At 42.4% G+C, this 20,660-nt stretch overlaps 1 protein-coding gene across 1 annotated transcript in view; it reads left to right on the top strand.

Moving 5' to 3' along the window:
- LOC106732012 (uncharacterized) overlaps nt 1-20,660 on the top strand; it is a 104,790-nt gene that overhangs the window by 45,539 nt on the left and 38,591 nt on the right. Inside the window, exon 8 of the mRNA XM_075931757.1 lies at nt 6,859-7,028. Coding sequence (XP_075787872.1) covers nt 6,859-7,028 — 170 coding nt within the window. The remainder of the gene's footprint in view (nt 1-6,858; nt 7,029-20,660) is intronic.

Genomic DNA, 20,660 nt, shown 5'->3' with positions numbered 1-20,660 from the left:
ACACACACAGACCCACACAACATACAGCACAGGAGCATGGGTGCGCTCCCGGGCCAGCTCCCACTCCCAGGGATAGTAGAACATCCCAAACATGGCCTCTGTGCTAGCACATCAGCTCTGATGGTACGGAGACCTGTCATCCTCGCCTTGCAGAGGGGGGCTGGATTTCACCCCATGTCCCCAGGGATAACTGACCACTTCTCTTGTTTTTCTACAGCTGCACCAGCTGCAAGTGCAGGGCACACTACCCCGCCCAGGACATCCTCCTGCGCCCGGGCACTCAGCAGGCTGACCCATAACCAGGAGGAGTACCAACGGCAGCCCCTGGGGATACTGCGAGGCCTGCACCGCAACCTGGACTGCTGGGTGCACGAAGACATGCTGCTCTGGCGGGAGAGTGGGTGGGAGCTGCTTGCCCAGGGCCGTGCCATCTGCGACCACCTGCAGACCCTGGTGCAGAAATTTCTGCCTCCTGCCACTCCAGCCACTGCTGTCTCCCCAGCTACCACTCCTCCTCCCATGCCTGCTCCCCCTCCCGCTTCTTCCTCCATCACTTCCCCTCTCCTACCCCTGGGGACGCCGAGTTCCCCCAAGCCCTGATCTCTGAGCTTCTCCTTCCCCTTCTTCCCCTTGCCTCCCCCTTCCAGCTCCCTCCTCCCAGGTTTACCCATCCCTTCTCCCCCCTACACTCCAGTTTTGTTCAATAAAGAGAGTTTGTTTTCTGCAACACATGTCTTTATTATATATCAGGAAGGGGGGTTAGGGAGAGGTAAATGGAAGGACGTGAGGGTGGAATGAGGCACAAGCCCCCAGTGGGGCACAAAAGGGAGACTTTAGTCCTCCTCCAGGTGGAAGCTCTCCCACAGGGCCTCCTGGATATGGACAGCCTCCCGCTGGGCCTCCTGGCTGGCAGCCATGTGGGGCTGCATGTACAGGCCAGCCAAGTGCTTGGCATCTGCCACCCAGACTGGCAGGAAAGCCTCCCCCTTCCTCTCGCACAAATTGTGCAGCACACAGTACGCTGCCACCATGTGCAGAATAGTCTGCTTGGAGAGGTCCAGGCAGGTGAGGAGGCATCTAAATTGGGCCTTCAGCCAGCCGAAAGCACCCTCCCCCATGATGCGGGCTCTGCTGAGCCTGGCATTAAATGCCTATCGGGGAGGGTTGAGGTGTCCTGTGTATGACTTCATGAGCCAGAATTGTAGAGGATAGGCCGCATCACCCACCAGGCACACAGACATGTCCACATCCCCAACCCTGATGTGGTGGTCGGGGAAGAAAGTCCTGACGTGCAGCCTCTGGCAAATGGAGGAGTTGTGATACACACGTGCGTCGTGTGCTTTGCTGGATCAGCCCACCTTGATGTCCACAAACTGGCCCCAGTGGTCAGACACAGCCTGCAGGATAATGGAAAAGTGTCCCTTGCAGTTGATATAGAGGGAGGCCTGGTATTCCGGGGCACAGATTGGGATGTGTGTGCCATTGATAGCCCCCCCACAGTGGGGAAGCCCAGGGCGCCAAACCCCTCGATGACCGCATTGACATCGACAAGGTGGATGACTCTGTGGAGCAGCACTCTATTGATAGCCTTGACCACCTGCAGAGGAACACACAAAACCGAGAGTCACTGAGGTGCCAGGGTGGCTGAGTGTGCTCCTTCCCCACCACTGCCCCGCACCCCCCACTCTGCACGAGTAACCCGCCCTGCAATCCTGGCCACCACGGGCAGTCTGTAGTGAGGATGGGACAGAACAAACCCTCCCGTGGAGGGGACTTGCACCACCTCCCCCCCTTTTCCCTAGGGCAGCCCGTCCCCTCCTTGCACCCCTCCTCCTGGCACTGTGGCCGGAGACTGCCATACTGCATGAGCACTGCGCCGACGGTGGATCTCCCCACGCCAAACTGGTTCCCCACAGATTGGTAGCTATCCGTCCTGGAGAGCTTCCAGTGGGCGATGGCCACACGCTTCTGCACGGGAATGGTGGGCCTCATGTGTGTGTCCCGTCGCTGCAGAGCAGGGGCATGCCACTCGCAGAGCTCCATTAAGGTGTCCTTCTTCATCCTAAAGTTCTGGATCCATTGTTGGTCTCCCCAGCACTCCAGGTCCCACCAGTTGCTGCTGGCATCCAGATGCGGTGGGGCACACTGGCATCCAGGAGCTGCAGCTTCTCCACCACATACCCCAGGAGGGTCCGGATGATGGCCTGGGGGTTGGGCTGCGCAGATGCTGCGAGGCAGCCTCCAGAAAGTGCTGCCAGGCTTTCAGCAACACATCCAAAAGAAGCACCAGAGTGCCCAGGGGCAGCTCTGGCTCCATGTTGCAGAGTGCTGTGGTGTCCCGAGTGAGGGCACTACAGACTGCCCGCGGCAGAGAAAAAAATGTTTTGCTGTCCCTCAGTGAGGTAGGCAAGCAAGCAGGGAAACCTGAGAACCAGCTGTCCAGTGGGGTCCCTTTAAGCACAGGCCTAAGATAGCCTCAGGCAGCTGCCACATAAAGTAACTCCTGACCTGATGCCCTACTGGAACCAGTTTCAGCTGGCCTTAAATGTGATTCAGCATCCACTAAGTGTGGACACGCTATTTCAAAATAGCAAAATGCTAGTTTGAAATGCATTTTGTGTGTAGACACTATAATTTCGAAATAATTATTTCAAAATAACGCTGTAGTGTAGACGTACCCTAGGTGATTATGTGCATCATTTTTGTGAATACATATAATTTAGATGTCCCCCATTCCTACTAAACAGAGATTTTATACTATATGTGAGTACCCTACACAAAGAAAAAGTTCTGATATTCCAATATTCAGATTGACAAAAAGCAGTCATAATTCTGTATGCTATGTCATATGTAGTGTTGTTGTAACCATATTGGTTCAAGGATATTATAGAGACAAGATGGCTGATAGTAAAAGATGTTGATCAAATGAAATATATTAATTTGCCCACATTGTCTCTCTATAATACGTTATATTCAATGTGCTGGTAGCCGTGTCAGTCCCAGGATATTAGAGAAGATGGTTTAGGTAATATCTTGTATTGTGGCAATTTCTGTTGGTCAGAGAGACATGCTTTTGAGCCACACAGAGATCTTCAGGTCTCCAATATGTATTCTAATTATCACAGCTCAGTGTAATATGGACCAGATTGTTTAGCATAAGTAGCTAGCACATATTCTTAAAATCTGGTTGGCATCTTGGAGAGTTCTGCTCATTCTCCACCTCCATCTACCTGGACAAGGGAGGCGACAGGAAGTATGAAAGAACAGTTCTGGTTCTTCCTGTTTGTCTGCTGCAGCTGAGCAATGGAAGGTTTCTTACTCTTCCTTACACCCAGATGTAGCAACACAAGATCACTCACCACTCTGTGTCATCCACAAATATTATCAGCAGTTATTTTATATTTGCCTCCAGATGATTGATGAAAATGTTGAATAGCATCAAGCCTAGTATGAGCTCCTGCAGAACACACTAGAAACATCCCCTGTAGATGATGAGTTCCCTTTGACAACTAGTTTTTTAAATCTGTCACTTAGCCAGCTCTTTATCCACTGGGCATGACCTCTATTGATACTGTATGGTACTGTTTTTTAAATCGGAATATCATGTGGTGCTAACTAAAAAGTCTTATAAAAGCCTGCTAGAACTATGCACTTACCTTTCTTAACCAAATTTATAATCTCATCACAGAAGGAAGTCAAGATATGTTTTCCATATTGACTGGCATTATTTATCTTCTTCTCCCGCTCCCCGCCCTCCCCTCCCTCCCCCCACAATTCTTTCATTATTCTGCATGGGATTGATGTCAGGGTAATCAGCCTTTGCTTACTTTGGCCATCCCATTTGCTTTTTGAAAACTGGCTCAATATTAGTACTTTTCTGGTCATTTGGACTTTCCTGGGTATTCTTAAATGTTTTTTAAAATTGAAATTGGTGGGCCAAAGATTTCCTTTGCCAGCTCTTGGATGCAGGTTATTCATTTAAAAATATTTATTCCCAGAAGATATCGTCCAACAAACTTCTCAATTACAAATGGGCTGGAAAGTATTTTATCAATGTTTTATTTTTCAAATACAAAACAGAAATAATTACCGAACACATCTGTCTAGTCTGCATTATCAAAACAATTTTACCATCTCCATTTAGTAATGATATCCCATTGTTAGAATTTATGACACAGATTCCCCTTCATGGTTTACTACTTGGTATATCAGACAAACCAGACCATCTCTACACCAATGAATAAATGGATACAAATCAGACATTAAGAATGGCAACATACAAACACTAATGGGGGAGCACTTTAACCTTCCTGAACACATCATTTCTGACTTGGAGTTGCTATTCTCAGGCAAAAAACTTCAAAACCAGACTACACTGAGAAACTTGCTGAGCTAGAATTCATATGCAGATTTGACAGCCTGAAAAAATGTTTAAATATAAACATGGAGTGGTTCTCACATTACAAAGGTAATTTACTCTTTATGTACTCTCATTTCCTCATCACTCTTGGAGATGAGTCATGTCCCCTATGATTTCATTAACACAGATGTCACACTCCCAACTTTGTATCCCTTCCTTTTTTTCCTTTTCAGCATCTGAGGAAGTGAGTTGTATCTCATGAAAAGCGTATGCCCTATGCCCTAATAAATTTGTTAGTCTTTAAAGTGCTACTAGCTTCCTTGTTATTTTTGCTGAAACAGACTAACATTGCTGCCCCTCTGTACTCTGTATCAGCAAGTCCTATCTACTTTCTGGCTTGACAAACTCTCTACACCCTAACATGTTGCTGTAATAGTATTTTTCCCTAAAGAGTTTCTTGTAAGGTAACAAATAAAACTGGAGAGATGTGAAATGTATATATTAACCATATGTGAGGAATTATAGATATTTACTGGTATTAATGCCTTAAAGTCTGTAACCAAAGAAATAAAGAGGTTTTCTTCAAGACAAGAGGGAAGGAAGTTATCCCTTTGCCTTTCACGTAAATTAAGTATTGAGTAACCAACATGAGAAAACTACATTAGCATGTAAATGAACAGGAAAAGTCTGGGGGGAGGGCAAAACAATGAGTCCTTGAAGAAATATAAGATGAATAAAAAAAGATGTTTTGTTATCCATTTCTGAGGGAACAAAGAGGTCAGTGTCTGGTGGGTCTCAAGCCATGAAGGTTGGTAGTGTTGTGAGGTGAGGTTAGGGGAGAAAATGCCTTATCATTGTAACCTATTAAGTTTAGTCACTAGAAAGTATAGTAAGCTTTTTCTGTTTCTATTGTTTTTCATTAGCATACGTCAACACTGCATGGCTATTTGATAAGTTATTCCGAAATAGCTTATTTCGAAATAGCATGTTTACACTGCAGGGAAACCTCTAAATTAGTCTGACACAGGCTTCCCTAATGTAGATGTGCTATCTCGATTTAGAGCCCCAGGAGGCACTGGGGAGGAATAACTTAGAATGGCCCTGGTGAGGGGCTATTTTGAAATAGCAGCAGTGGAGTATCTACACACGCCTTATTTCGAATTAGCTATTTCGGAATAGTTGTTATTCCTCGTAGAATAAGGCTTACAGATTTCAGAATAATCCATCCGTTATTTTGAAATTATTTTGAAATAATGGAATGGCTGTGTAGATACACCCTTAGGGTGTGTCTAGACTACATGCCTCCTTCGACGGAGGCATGTAGATTAGCCAGATCGGAAGAGGGAAATGAAGCCGCGATTAAAATAATCGCGGCTTCATTTAAATTTAAATGGCTGCCCCGCTCTGCCGATCAGCTGTTTGTCGGCAGATCGGGGCAGTCTGGACGCGATGCGCCGACAAAGAAGCCTTTCTTCATCGGCACAGGTAAGCCTGGTTTCACGAGGCTTACCTGTGCCGATGAAGAAAGGCTTCTTTGTCGGCGCGTCGCGTCCAGACTGCCCCGATCTGCCGACAAACAGCTGATCGGCAGAGCGGGGCAGCCATTTAAATTTAAATGAAGCCGCGATTATTTTAATCGCGGCTTCATTTCCCTCTGCCGATCTGGCTAATCTACATGCCTCCGTCGAAGGAGGCATGTAGTCTAGACACACCCTTAGTGTCCCTTAAATCTGATACCATGTAATAGACTTATTCTTGATTTTACTGTAAGTTCATCTCACTGCTGTAGTATTGAAGTGGGACTCTTCATTTGTGCTAAAAGGCTAATGTGTATACACTCTCTTTGGAAACAGTGGACTTGGTAATTCCTGTGAATGTCCAGTGGCACTGGATACATCAAAAGAACATTCTTCCAGGTGGTTTGGTAACTGTTATGCACCAAACAGAGCAGAATAAAGGCTGGCAGCATCTAAGCAATTTGTTTGGCTGACTTATAAATAGGTGTGGCGGTGGGATGTTGTTCAGTTTAGCACTAGCATATCTCTCTTTTGCTAAGTCAGAGGAATAACAAGGTGCCATGATAAGTGGACATCTGGCTAATTAAAATTATGCCAGAGCACAGGTGTTGCTGGATCAGAGAGAACCAGACTAGAGAAGTGCAACCTGTCCTATTTTAAATGTAAGTTCAAATGTTTTCAGATTTTTTGTCTTCAGTAGAAAACATTCAGGAAGCATATCTGGTGGAATCCTTTTTTTGGAAGAGCACTGGCTTTGTAATCATTTGATATAAAAATACATTTTTACTATGGCTTTTTTAAATTTGCACTTGTAATGATGGATATGTTTGTGAAAACACAATGCAAACATACTCTGAAATTCAGTTCTCCAAATGAGAGCTACCAATAGTTATATTCTATCATGTTAATAAAAACTCCACAATGAATATGGACTTGTATTTTGTGGTTATCTATCTTGGTATTCCGTCTCTCTTTTTCCAGGGAGGCAGATTCAGATTGCAGACTGCCGTTGTTTGAATGATAAGTGGCTCATCAGCCTAGGACTGCACCATCCCCAGTATTTCACTCTTCACCATTGCAATGATGAAACACAGAGCATTACTCATAAAGGGTTAAAAAAGTTCTTTCAGCACTGCAGAGACTCTCTTAAGGTAACATTATCCTATTTTAGAATACAGTTTTACTTTCTCAGACATGTAGTATGTAGACTGACAGATTTCAGATTTCAAAACACATGCCTACATATTTCTAAACATGTGTCTATCATATTTACAAAAGCTGTGAAAGTAATATCCTAGTAAAGAAATATTTCATCCTGTTGTTTGCTTCTCTTACCAGTTTTGCACAGTATTTTAAAAATGGCATGCTTATGTGATGACTAGTATTGTCTGCTTGTTTCCTTGTGCTTCCTCCATCCAACTGTTGTGCCATTATGCCTCATTTGTAAGGTCTCTCACCAAATGCTCTTAAGCAAAGAAGGCATTCATGGGAAGGTTCTTTTCTGGATCAATAACTGGCAGGAAACAAAGGGTAGGCATAAAAGTTCAATTTTCACAGTGAAGAGGGATCTGTACTGGAATATGTGCTGTTTAGCATATTTATAAATACTCTGGAAAAGGGGGTAAACATTGAGGTGGAAGACTAGGCTATAAAATGGCAGATTAAATTAATGTAGATAAATGCAAAATAATGCACATTGGAAAAAAATCCCAAATGATCAGGACAAAATTAGTTATCACTCAAGAAAGGAATTGGAATCGTAGTGGATAGTTCTCTGAACACATCTGCTCAACGTGCAGCAGCATTTACAAAAACTAACAAAATGTTAGGAATCATTAGCAAAAGGTTAGGAATCAATCAGCCAGGCTATGATTTTATCAGAATAAAATTAGGCAAAATTTATGAAATAGTCATGGTAGAAATGTACTAAATCATAGTATGGTCATGACAACAAAAACACATAAATTTAATAATCAAGTATTACAATGTAACATGTACAAGAAACACACAGTATCAATGCAATCATTTTCATTTCCTTGTCAAAGCAAACTATTTTGAAATTATATTTGCATAGTGTGTAAGAATTTTTCAAGCAAAAATAATATAAACTGAGTATTTTTAGCAAAGTCCCTTTTGCAAACTGTTGTAATTGTGGTATAAAACAAATTATGCACAGGCAGATTGTTATATTTTATGTAGCATCAGTTGTCCCTAAGCATATTTTTATAAGATGAGATGGAGTGTTCAAAATGGACACTGTTGACTGGGACTGCTAAGCATCTCACGGCAGGTACCGACACAGTTGAGAATCTGACCATTATGCTTTTCCAGAATGAAAAAATGTCCATGTTTCTCATTTATTGAGCTGCTCCACAGTAAACCTAATATTCTCTCTGTGCTGAAATATTGTTTTCAAATATCATGATCTCATAAATATCATAGTGCTTTGCTTGATTTGGCTCAAATAGACTGCAATTAAGCACTGAAGAAAGAGGCAGAAGGTGGTTGAAAATACAAGACTGAGTCAGTGTTTATGTATGACTGTTTTTTTTGAGCTTTCCAAGAATGTTGTTTTTGCTTTTGGGTGTGTCAAGTTTCAGAGTAGCTCTATGCCCTCATCAACACAAGATCATACATGCCATTTTTGACTCAATGAGCACAAACTGTGGGCTCTTCATAAGCTGTAAAAGCGGCGAGGAGTCCTGTACAACATGTTCATGATTCAGGGTGCAAACACAGTTAGAACCAGGAGTTCAATAACTGCTTTGAATTGGTGAAGATCAACAGTCACTTGAATGGTTGACCTACTGTTATAAAATGCAATCCTTGGCTTGTTCAGTGAGATACAGAGCTGCACTGAGCTAAGTATCAGAGGGGTAGCCGTGTTAGTCTGAATCTGCAAAAGCGACGAGGAGTCCTGTGGCACCTTATAGACTAACTGAAGTGTAGGAGCATAAGCTTTCTTGGGCAAAGACCCACTTTGTCAGATGCATGTAGTGGAAATTTCCAGAGGCAGGAATAAATATGCAGGCCAGGATCAGGCTGGAGATGACGAGGTGGATCCAATCAAGGAGGATGAGGCCCACTTCTAGCAGCTGATCTGGAGGTGTGAATTCCAAGAGAGCAGAAGCTGCTTTTGTAGTTAGCAAGCCATTCACAGTCTCCCAAGGCCTGTGAAAGCGAGGCATCATTGTCCAGGATGGGTTGTAGATCACTAATGATGCGTTGGAGAGGTTTTAGCTGGGGACTGTAGGTGATGGCCAGTGGTGTTCTCCAACGCATCATTAGTGATCTACAACCCATCCTGGACAATGATCCCTCGCTTTCACAGGCCTTGGGAGGTAGGCCGGTCCTTGCCCACAGACAACCCGCCAACCTGAAGCATATTCTCACCAGCAACTACACACCGCACCATAATAACTCGAACTCAGGAACCAATCCTTGCAACAAACCTCGGTGCCAACTCTGCCCACATATATACACCAGCAACACCATCACAGGACCTAACCAGATCAGCCATACTGTCACTGGTACATTCTCCTGCACATCTACCAACGTAATATATGCCATCATGTGCCAACAATGCCCCACTGCTATATACATCGGCCAAACAGGACAGTCCCTACGTAAAAGAATCAATGGACACAAATCTGATATTAGGAATGGCAACATACAAAAACCTGTAGGGGAACACTTCAATCTTCCTGGACACACAATTGCAGATCTAAAAGTAGCCATCCTGCAGCAAAAAAACTTCAGGACCAGACTTCAAAGAGAAACTGCTGAGCTACAATTCATCTTTAAGTTTGACACAATCAACTCTGGATTAAACAAAGACTGTGAATGGCTTGTTAACTACAAAAGCAGCTTCTGCTCTCTTGGAATTCACAGCTCCAGATCAGCTGCTAGAAGTGGGCCTCATCCTCCTTGATTGGATCCACCTCTTCATCTCCAGCCTGATCCTGGCCTGCATATTTATTCCTGCCTCTGGAAATTTTCACTGAGCTAAGTCTTCCATCTGGTTGTCTTGCGGGTTGTTGGGAGGGAAAGACTAGTCCTCTTTGTTACAAACATGCAGAACTGGACTTTTCTGGTAGGGCAGGCAGTGAAAGCACTTTTTGAAGCCTTAACTAATTCATTTATTTTCAAAAGTCTTTTTCTCCACAGATTACCCACAAGGTTAAGCAAATGTGCCATGAATGTAAAGTGTGCAGCATTTAAAAACAAAGATTTCAAACCTCAGTCCCAAGCTTTTTTCATGTACAACATTGTTATTCACAAGTGCCGTGTTGCAATCAAAGGGTGTTGCAAATTTTTCAACGGTTTCCCATATTGCTTTGTGGATGGTTTTAGAAGTGACTACTTCCAGAACTTCACAGTGTAACAAAATCCAGGTTGTCTCCATTTGTGTCAGAACTGCCTGCATTATGACTGCTTGGTGGGACAGAGATGGCAAGAATGTTAAGTACATACCTTGTCTTCTGCACCAGCCACATTCATCAGCCACAATGCTAATTCCTTCACAGGAGTTGTTCCTTTAGTTCTTCAATGTGACAGTCAAACACTTTGGATAGGTAGAACTTTCTAAATTGATCTACACTTGATGTAATACCTACCATGCGCTCTAAAAACTATCTCAGATTTGGATTGTCAAAGGTGTGGGGAGAGATATATTTGCAGATGTGGACAGGCACAAGTATCTCCAGACTCTCAGTAGTTGCTCCTCCAACAGGGCTATAGTGAGCCATCACTCAGGTATGCCTCCACAACAGAACCTGCAGTGACTCAGCTCTCAGGCATGCAGCAGCAACCTATCTCTGAGCTGAGCTTGGGTCAGATGGAACCCTATCTCCCCAACTCTGCCAGAGCTGCAAATCAGTCTGTGCTACTTGGTGTGGAATCTACTTTCAGTGGAATCACTGCCTCCTAGTGTTGCAGACTCTCAAGACTACCAGTCTTGCCCGAGACTTATTCCAGTCTTGTCGTTGCCCTTCTCTGACTTAGTTCCAGCTTTGTTATTGACTTGTTCCAGGCTTGTCTCCACCTCCTGACACTCCCTGGATCCTTGGACTCTGAGTACCCAGCTTTGACCTGCAGCCTCTATCAGCACCTGTGACCCTGGCTATGGTACTTATAGAACCTTAGGACTGGAAGGGACCTTGCAAGGTCATCTGGTCTAGTTCCCTGAACTTATAGTAGAACTAAGTATTATTCTAGACCAGTCTTCTCAGTCAGGTCCTTGAGTATTTTAGGATGCAGTTCATCAGATCCTGGTGCCTGGAAGGCCTTTAACTTGTCTAAGTAATTTTTATCTTATTTAACCAACATATTTTAGCCCCAAATCCTACCTCATTTTCACTGGCATTTACTATGTTAGATATCCAATTGCTACAAACCTTTTTGGTGATAACAGAACAAAAACCCTTTAGCATTTCTACCATTTTCAGTTGTTGTTCCCCCACCACAACCACAGATTAATAGCCCAGTCCTGTTCTTGGTCTTCCTCTTGCTTGTTTGTATTTGTAGAATGTTTTCTTGCTACGCTTCTTGTCTATAGTTATTTTAATCTCACTTTGTGCCTTTTTCTGATTTTGTCCCTACATATGTGTGTTATTTATTACATTCATCATTTGTAATTTGTCCATTTCCCACATTTTGTTGCACTGTTATTTGAGTTTAAGATAATTAAAAATCTCCTGGTTAAGCCAGGATGATCTCTTTCCATACTTCCTGTCTTTCCCATGCACTGGGATAGTTTTCTCTTGTGTCCCTATTAATGTGTCTTTGAAAAACCACCATGACCCTCTTGAACTGTTTTTCCTCTTAGATTTACTTCCCACGTGATCTGAATTTCCTTACGTTTCGTTTCTTGAAATCCATTATCTTTATTTTGTTCTTTTCCTACCTACCATTCCTTACAATCATTGTCTCTTTCACCCAAGCGGCCTTCCACTTTCAAATTCTTATTTATCTCCAGGATTCATCTGTTTCTGCCTTGTCTTTATTGATTCTTGTATTTGTCAAAATCACATCTAGAACAACTTCTCTGCCAGTAACTTTATCCTTCTGCAATAAAAAAAAAGTGTCAGTACATTATGCAAGGATTTGTTTCATAATCTGTGCCCTGCTGCGTTATTGTCCCAACAGATATCTGGATATTTGTACCCCATCAATATTAGGACATGTGCTTTAGATGATTTTTTTTTTAAAGCCTCATCCATCACTTTTTCTTAGTGAGTAGACCCTTACTACAACATCTCTCTTGTTTTTTAACAATTTTATCCTTACCCAGAGACTTTCAACGAGTCTGTCTCCTATTTCAGTCTCAACTTCAATCCAACTGTACATCTTTTAAAGGTAATACCTCCGCCCTTTTTTCCCAGCCTGTTCTTCCCAGGCAAGTTGTGCCCCCTTATCCCTGCCATTGTGGCCTATGCTCCCAAAAGGTTCTGACCCTTCTCATGGGTTTCCATGTTTTTTATTTACCTGTGGACTTTGGTCCCCTGTCCTTGTTGAGCCTTGTTTAAAGATGTCCTCACTAGGTTAGCTGGTCTGTATCCGATTATGTTCTTCCCTTCCTCAATATGGTAGACCCCATCTCTGCTTCGCAGTCCTTCTTCCCAGAACCACATCAAGGAAGACAAAGCCCTCCTGGTGACATCATCCTCACAGCCAGGCATTATCTCCAGGATTCATCTGTTTCTGCCTTGTCTTTATTGACTTGATTTGTTTCTGTACTTTGAACACTTGGCTTTTTTTTACTGGTTTGTACCTGGACTCTGGCTATCATGGCTAGCTTGGTTATAGACTCTGATCTTACTTTTGACCATGGCCTATCCCTGGATCTCTGTTCCAATATCACCTTTGGCCTACTTCTGACCCTACATCCTGCTTCAATTGAGTTTTCAGGTGCTACGCCTACCTACTGGGAGGCAGCACCTGACACCACTTCTCACCTCACAGGGAATTTGTGAAAATAAATAAATAAAGTTTTACTCATGTTATGGTGATGAGAACTATAGAGACACTCATAAGGAAATGAATTCTGTTTTCAGAACAGGGTTTGGATAACATGCAGTGAATAAGGCTTGTAGGTCATGCACTGAATGAGGACAACAATGAAATATTGACTATATATTTTGTGCATTGAATGAGACAGGAAAAATAGTATCAGAGCATGAAATCAAAGACTGTCTCATAATGCATATGCACAAGGGGTGGCTGAATTAAGGTGGTCCCTGGCCTTCACTCTTTATTCTGATGTTTTCTAAAAAAATTAAACCTAATTAAGGTTACACAAGCTTTTCTGGAGCTGCCTTTACTTACAGATTTAATGTACCCTGATGATTTCAGTTTAAATGAAACAAGTTTTTCTAATATATTTTAAAAATTTGATATATTAAAAATTCATGTTCAACATTGTAGAGATGGACTGTTTCCGTGCTTTTAATTATTAATGATGTGATAACTTATGGGGGGGGGGTTGTTTTTTTAAATAAAATATATAGAAAAAGTAGATGTGAATAATATAGTTTGTAATAAAATCACTATCTTGCTAGGATTTGATTTTATAATTCTCCTATCAGAGGTATCCACTTTTTCCTAAAGGAGGCTCAGTGAGGGAAAGCAAATGAAAAATAACCACCAGAGGGAGCCCATTTTGCAATATATATGTATATAATATTTTATACAAGCACAACAGAGGATATTCCATCTTTATTTCAAGGTGCAAGTGTATGTGGGTCTTGAATATTATTTTATTTTTTCATCAAAGAGATAGTGAAAACTTTTAATTAGATACAGAGATGCAGTGTATTTTTGAATCCTCATAGAAAAGAGAAAACATTTACTGAATAAAATGCAAATCTAAAAGTTTTGGATAGTGTAAAATTCTGTTTCCAATGTAGCCGGTGGAAATTTTTTTATCAACTTCAGAGGAACCAGAGAATTTTATTCTGTGTCTTAAATGCAAGGAAGACATTGTGTCCACCAGGGTACAAAATGTATACTTTTTGCCTTCGATATTTTTAAAGAGTTTTCAAGAGTTAACAAAGAATGTGGCAATGTGAACGCTTTGTGGTTTTGAGAAATCTGCAGAGTTACGCAGTACACCCATTTGGTACCTACCAACAAAAGTATTACAACCAGTGTTTCCATAAGGAAAGGTACAGGCTAGAAATGAGGATCAAGCTGGATTGGAACTTTCTGTTATATGGAGACATGGGAGCAAACAGATAAATGAGTTTAAGAGAAAGATGTCTCTTGCATAAAATGGAGAATAGAGTAACGTATTAGTATTCTCTCATAGAATTACTCTTGCTTTAAATGTAAATGGAAGGAGAATTAGGCCCAATGTGTCCAATGCCAATACTTTAGTTATCCCCAATTATTGATGTAACTAATGATTATCATCATCCTTAGAATTCTTATGACATTTTCAAGTTAAAAAAAAATCTGAAGGCAGTCATGGTAACAAGAGAAACAATGGAAGTATGAATTAAAAAAACATAAGGACTTGATTCTCATTCACTACTTGGCATTGTAAAGGGGACCGGAGCATTGTGAAGGGCCTTATTGTATATGAAAATAACACCTAACTGTCATGGAAGTTGGTTTGCATTGTGTATGCAGGAGTTGTATGTGCTTGCTATGTTTTTTAATATAACAGAGAAACATTTTGAACATAGTACAGGTTGAATCTCTCTAGTCAGGCACCCTCGGGACCTGACCGGTTCCAAAACAGAGAATTTCCTGGATCACAGAACTTCAATATTGTCTAGCAGCATTACCAACATTTTCACTGCTCACTGAGCTGTTGGAGAGCATTTAGGCTATGTCTGCACTGTACCTCTCTTGTGCAAAAGCCTATGCAAATGAAGCATGTATTAACATATTGCCACGCTTCATTTGCGTAATTAATTAGGGGCTGTTTTTGTGCAAGAGGCTTTTGTGCAAAAAGGAGCTGTGTAGATGGCTTCTTTTGTGCAAAAAACCCCTCTTGCGCAAGAGTCGTTCTTCCTGACAAAATGAGGAAGAACGGCTCTTGCGCAAGAGGGTTTTTTTGCACAAAAAGGAATCATCTATACAGCTCCTTTTTGCGCAAAAGCAGCTCCTAATTAATTATGCAAATGAAGCACAGCAAAATGCGAATCTGCGCTCCATTTTCATAGCTTTTGCGCAAGAGACGTGCAGTATAGACATAGCGTTAGGTGTAAAGTAGTGCTAAATAACAGTACAGAAGACTGAGAGCTAGGACTAGTGGCTGTAAACAAACTTTATGGGACCACAGCAAAGTTGGCCATGCCCATGAAAAGTGCACATCCAGCTACCTAAAAAGATTCCTGATGATGGATGTTTACAGGCCAAAGAGTTCTGGATTAGAGAGGTTCAGCCTGTGGCATCACTGACATGGGGTTCACTCATGACTGCGGTGCTCCTGCTGGCTCCTCACAGGGATTTGCTCTGTTAACTGGTGTGCCATCCTGATATTGCCTCACCTGCCCTCATTGCCTGCAAACCTGCCTCTGTCCTGGTACCACGGCATCTTCTTCTTGACTAAGTCCTCTGACCCTGTCACTATCCATACTTTCCTCCTTCCAGGGGGCAAGAGTGAGATATCTCAGTTGAGTTCTAGAGTCTAGACCTTTCCTATATTGTGAGTGTCAGGGACCAAGACCACACACTACTCTGGCTTCTGGCCCAGAGATCTTGAAGCTAACAGTATCCCTTTGCCTCACCTTAATTTCTCACTGTGCTGCTTCAAATTCACCAAGCCACTTCCCCAGCATCTTTTGCACCTTCTTTTCAGGACCTCGAGCCTGCAAGACCCAGTAGCCAGCCAGAAGCACTCTCTAGTACCCCCAGTCCCTGCTAGTAACTGTCATCTCTGAAGTGCTACCCTCCTGCAGCCTTCTAGCAACCCACTGCTCTATCTAGAGAGCCTTGCAGCAGCTGACCACCTCTGGCCCTGTAGTTCATTTTTTATCTGGGCCTGCTAGGCCCTGACTAGCTGCTCCTCATAATCTCTCTTGGATTGGCTGCTCCTTGAGCAGCCTCCCCTGCGCCGCTTTAAAGCTCTTTTCTACCGGTATGGGGTGGATGCTACATCACAACCACAAGCAACCTTTGTAAATGCCATTTACTCTGCAGGCTTTATTATTATTATTATTATTATTATTATTTAGTCTAATTTTAGTGGGTGAGCATTCCTCATTGGAGGATTTAAGACTCTTAGTGAGAATTCAACAGCCTGTTTTTATGTTGTTTCAGGAATGTTGCTTACCTACTGCTTTCTCCTAGGTTTCCATTTAATTCGGTGTTTAACTTGCAGAGTTTACCACTACGTCCATGTACCCCTTAGTGGTAACAAAAGGTCAAAAGTTATGGACGTTTTCCAAAGAAGGTCTCAAAGCCCTTGACTCTGTCTGGCCATCACAGCTGAAAGGTAGCTTTGATTATCATTGAGTGTGACAAATGTTATCTGTTGCACTACACCAGTGCTACAGTTGACACAGCTGAAAGATTTCAGTGCTCCTCTCCCCATAGTAAAATCATCTATTTTTAGAATAAAATATCCCAGCTGCTATGGGAAACTATCCCAGCTGCTTTGACTATCAGGAAGTCTCTGCTGTTCTGTTGAACTTAATAAACAGTGTGCTTGAAGTTAAGCATGTGCCTAACTGTTGAGCAGGGCTTTAATTTTTATGATGATTTGTTTTAACATAGATTAGAAAGCTCATTCTTGAAAAAAATAAGGGGAGTGGTGGAGCCGAGAACCACGTTTTGGGACACCTAATGCATTACTGGGCAGTGTTTTGCACAGTTTGTGTATTATTTTAGTAGTAATAATGTGTTCACCTCTGCATAGCAATCCATATAATTGTTTTAATGCGTTCACCAATGCACGTTCTGGTAGGTATTACTAATATAAATAGAAATGATCAGGCCTAGCCAAAGAGTATGGAGGGCCCAAGGAGGTGACCAAGTGCCTGGGCAGGTGGGTGCCAGGCAGTGTAGGGCTCTGAAGGCATGGAGCCCAAGGCAACCACCTTGCTCGCCTTGCTCAATTCAATGCATGACACATAGTCAGGAGTCTCACACCCTACATTGCCCCATACCCCAAAGACCTAGACTGTCGCATCAGTCTTAAAGAGCAGGGACTACCCTTTAGCTCAAGCAGTGTTCAACTCCTTTCACCACAAAGCAGACGGACTCTTTCTCTTCATCCATCCCATCAGTGAATGCTTCCTCACAGGACTCTGAAACCTCTACTCCGAAGAGTAACCCGTAACATCCATATGAGATGCAAACATAGTCCTTTGAGGACCCATTCAAAGCTCTAGCCATCTGTTTTCTTCTCCTCATGTCTGTGAAGGTAGCCTTCCTAGTAGCTATTGCTTCAGCCAGACATGTTGGTGAAATGGCAGCATTAGTGGCTCAACCTCCTTACACCATATTCTCCAAGGAAAAATCACTGTGCAACCACATCTTAAATTCCTTCCAAAGGTGCTCTCCCCAGTATACCTTAATGAACCTATGCGCTGCTCCACTTTCTACCGCCAGCCCCACAAAAGCCCTCAGGAAGTCACTCTACCCACCCTTGATGTTCGACAAATGCTCACCTTTTACCTGGATAGAACAAAACCCTTCCACAATCTCTGCCCTCCCCCCAGCTTTTTCATAACCGCCTGTGACCAATCAAAGGGTATGACCATTTCCAAACGATAATTACCTAAGTGGATATCAGACTGCATTAGCGCATGGTATCAAGCACAGGGTCTCAATGCCGATGAGGAAACGCACACACTCCACCTGAGTGGTCTTCAACCCAACAGCTTTCCTAAACAATGTGCTTTTGACTACGATATATAAAGCAGTCACATGAGCATCACACCATTCCTTTGTTAAACTCTGTGCTTTCATGCCAGAGGCAAAAACCAGCACCCTATTAGGCTGTGCAATACTATCCACGGCTACCAATTACACAGCTCCGAAGTCCCCTCAGCCATGAGGGGCACTGCTTGGTGATCACCTAAAGTGGAGCACCCACAGGAACATTACTTGAAGAAGAAAAGAGAGTTACTCACCTTGTGCAGTAACTGAGATCCTTCGAGATATGTGTCCTGATGGGTGCTCCACTACCCACCCTTCTTCCTTCAACTTTGGAGTTTGACCTAGGAGCTCTACGGTAGTGAAGGAACTGAGGAGGCCGGGATGTGCACATGCTCAACGGACTCATGAGTCCTGTGAGACACCAACTGCATGTGAACGTTCTGACTAGCCCTGCTACAGAAGGTCTCCGATCGGCAGTACCAGGACACACCAACACCTGAAGGGGGGGGGGGGGTGCACTCACAGGGACACATATCTCAAAGAACCTCAGTTACTGCACAAGGTGAGAAACTCTCTCATTTTTAACAGTTTGAATCTATGAAGCAATAACTGTCACTTGCTTGCGCCACAGAATGTATTTTTCCTTTTATTATGGTTTGCCATCTCCCATGCCAGACTTTCTAATATAAGCTCTGACTTAACCTGCAAAAGTGTACACTTTACTGGTACCATATTTCCTTGTACACGTGCGGCATTTGCGCATGGAAACAGGATGCAGTCCTGACCCAGTGCCAATGGGAATAATGAGTATTTACATGGGCAAATGTTTATATATTTTGTCACATGAACATTTTGCATATATGTTTGTGTCAAAACATCTGAGATTTTAAATTTTGGCCCTTCAGAACATTGTTTCAGAGTGATCTATACAACTTTTCATCTCACTTAAGTTTATCAATAATATTATAAATTCTGAAGGAATACATTTTCTCAATCATTTCAAATGAGATAGATTCAGCTTTGGCAATGACAAGTTACATTAGATTGGTTAAGCTTTTTCTTCTCATGATGGTCTGCATTGTATGGGGAGTTGTGGCGGATGGAGATTCTGTGGCTGGTAGGGAGGAGAAGTCAGAGCTCTACCACTACTCACTATAAAGGCCTCAGATCCGTTCTAATTAATCAAGTCCTCAGATACTAAGAATGAATGTATATATTTGTCAGAACATATGATGTTACCATAGCTAAATAAAAATTACTTATTATTTTGCACTTACATATGTTCTGTTCATAGTTCAAATAGTTATCACAAACTAAACCACCCAGACAACTAAATTTCAAGTAACTTTATAATCTCTAGTTGTAAGATGTTAGTTTCTCTCTCTCTCTCTCACTCTCACCTCCACCCGCCAAATTTAGATCCAAAATAAATACTGTACCATGTACCATCTCAATAATATAAGTAAATCCATCAGAAACAAACATATAAACAAATAAAATTGTTATCTAAAAATAATGACTGGTAAATAAAATGTCAGCTGATATGGAATAAACTTCTTCAGAGACATAACTATTGCTGGACTGCTGCCATATGTTACATAATGAAAACATTGTGTTATAACATTTATGTCATTTCATGAGACTGCTGGAAATAAATCAGTTAATTTCTGTAGCAGTTCACCTTCTGTATGATAGTTATTTAATTATGTGCCCTTTCCCACAAGTTTAAGATTAATGAACAGAAACAAGTCCATTCTTTTAAAGCAAGATATTGGACATTTTACTTGCATTGCATTTTACTGGGTTTAGTTTATTTTAAAATATAAGAAAATGGCAATAATAAGTAATTTGCCATTTTGTTGAAAAATCTAAATTCTGTGAAATTAGGCTGTGGATTTTATTTTAGTTTTCTAAAAGTTCTGCTTATTGTCTATTTAATGTAATTGCATTTAGGAACCCAACCCAGCTCCTACTGAAGTGAATGGAAAGTCTCCTATGGACCTCAGGGGGAACTGGATTGTACCCTTTGGCCTGGACTACTTTATAGATAGATAAACATAGGTTGCCTTACATCGACCTACTTGAATGTTTGTCTATGCTCAGATTTGTCGCTGGTTAACATAATGGCTCTGTTATAGCAAGGTAGTAAAACCACTTCCTAGAACAGTGTGAAGCCATGACTCATCTGCTGAGGTCAATGCAGTGCAAGGATAGACACTGCATGATCTATCTCAAACCAAACATTCTTCTGCAGTTGTCCCATAATGCCACATTCCCTGCAACAGTGACTGCTTTGGTCACATTTGGAAACTAAACTGTGCTGAAATCATGGAGACTGGAAGTCTTGCCTCGTGTTAAAAGTCCTGTGAATTTTTTATATTCCTTTTATTGATTGCCCACTTGGGTAAGAACATTTAGTAATTCTCCTTTTGTGTGTGCAAGTGCCAATCAGCCTTGCCAGCTCCATGTACTAGATATGCTCCAGACAGGAATTTTTGGATCTCCTGGGCCCGTGGGGAGAAGAGTCTGTGCAAATACAACTACAGATCAGCCAAAGGATTATGGACATCTATGAAAATATTGCACAGGAAATGCAGGCAAAGGGGTGTGATAAGGATCAGCAGTAGTGCCACAGAACTAAGGATCTTCACTAGGCATAAGCCGAGGGCAGGGAAGCCAAAAAACTACCTGGTGCTGGGTCACAGACCTGCTGCTTTTACAACTGCCTTCCATGCTTGATGGAGACCCAGCCAACACCCTGCACATCATCATGGGTATTGGCAGAGCTTGAGACAGAATCTTGAGTAGTGAGGAGATTGGCAGGATGGGGGCGGAGGCACCAACCCTGCCATGAGCCAGGTTCTATTTGAGATTCTACCACAGTGTAGCCAGTTCCACCAGCTGAACATGGGTCAGGCCAATGATAGGGAATGAAACTCAGGTAAGTATGT

The sequence above is a fragment of the Pelodiscus sinensis genome, chromosome 6 (assembly GCF_049634645.1).
Source record: "Pelodiscus sinensis isolate JC-2024 chromosome 6, ASM4963464v1, whole genome shotgun sequence".
NCBI classification, from domain to species: Eukaryota; Metazoa; Chordata; order Testudines; family Trionychidae; genus Pelodiscus; species Pelodiscus sinensis.
Note: the sequence above shows the minus strand (reverse complement) of the source record. Positions and strands in the feature narration are given on the sequence as shown.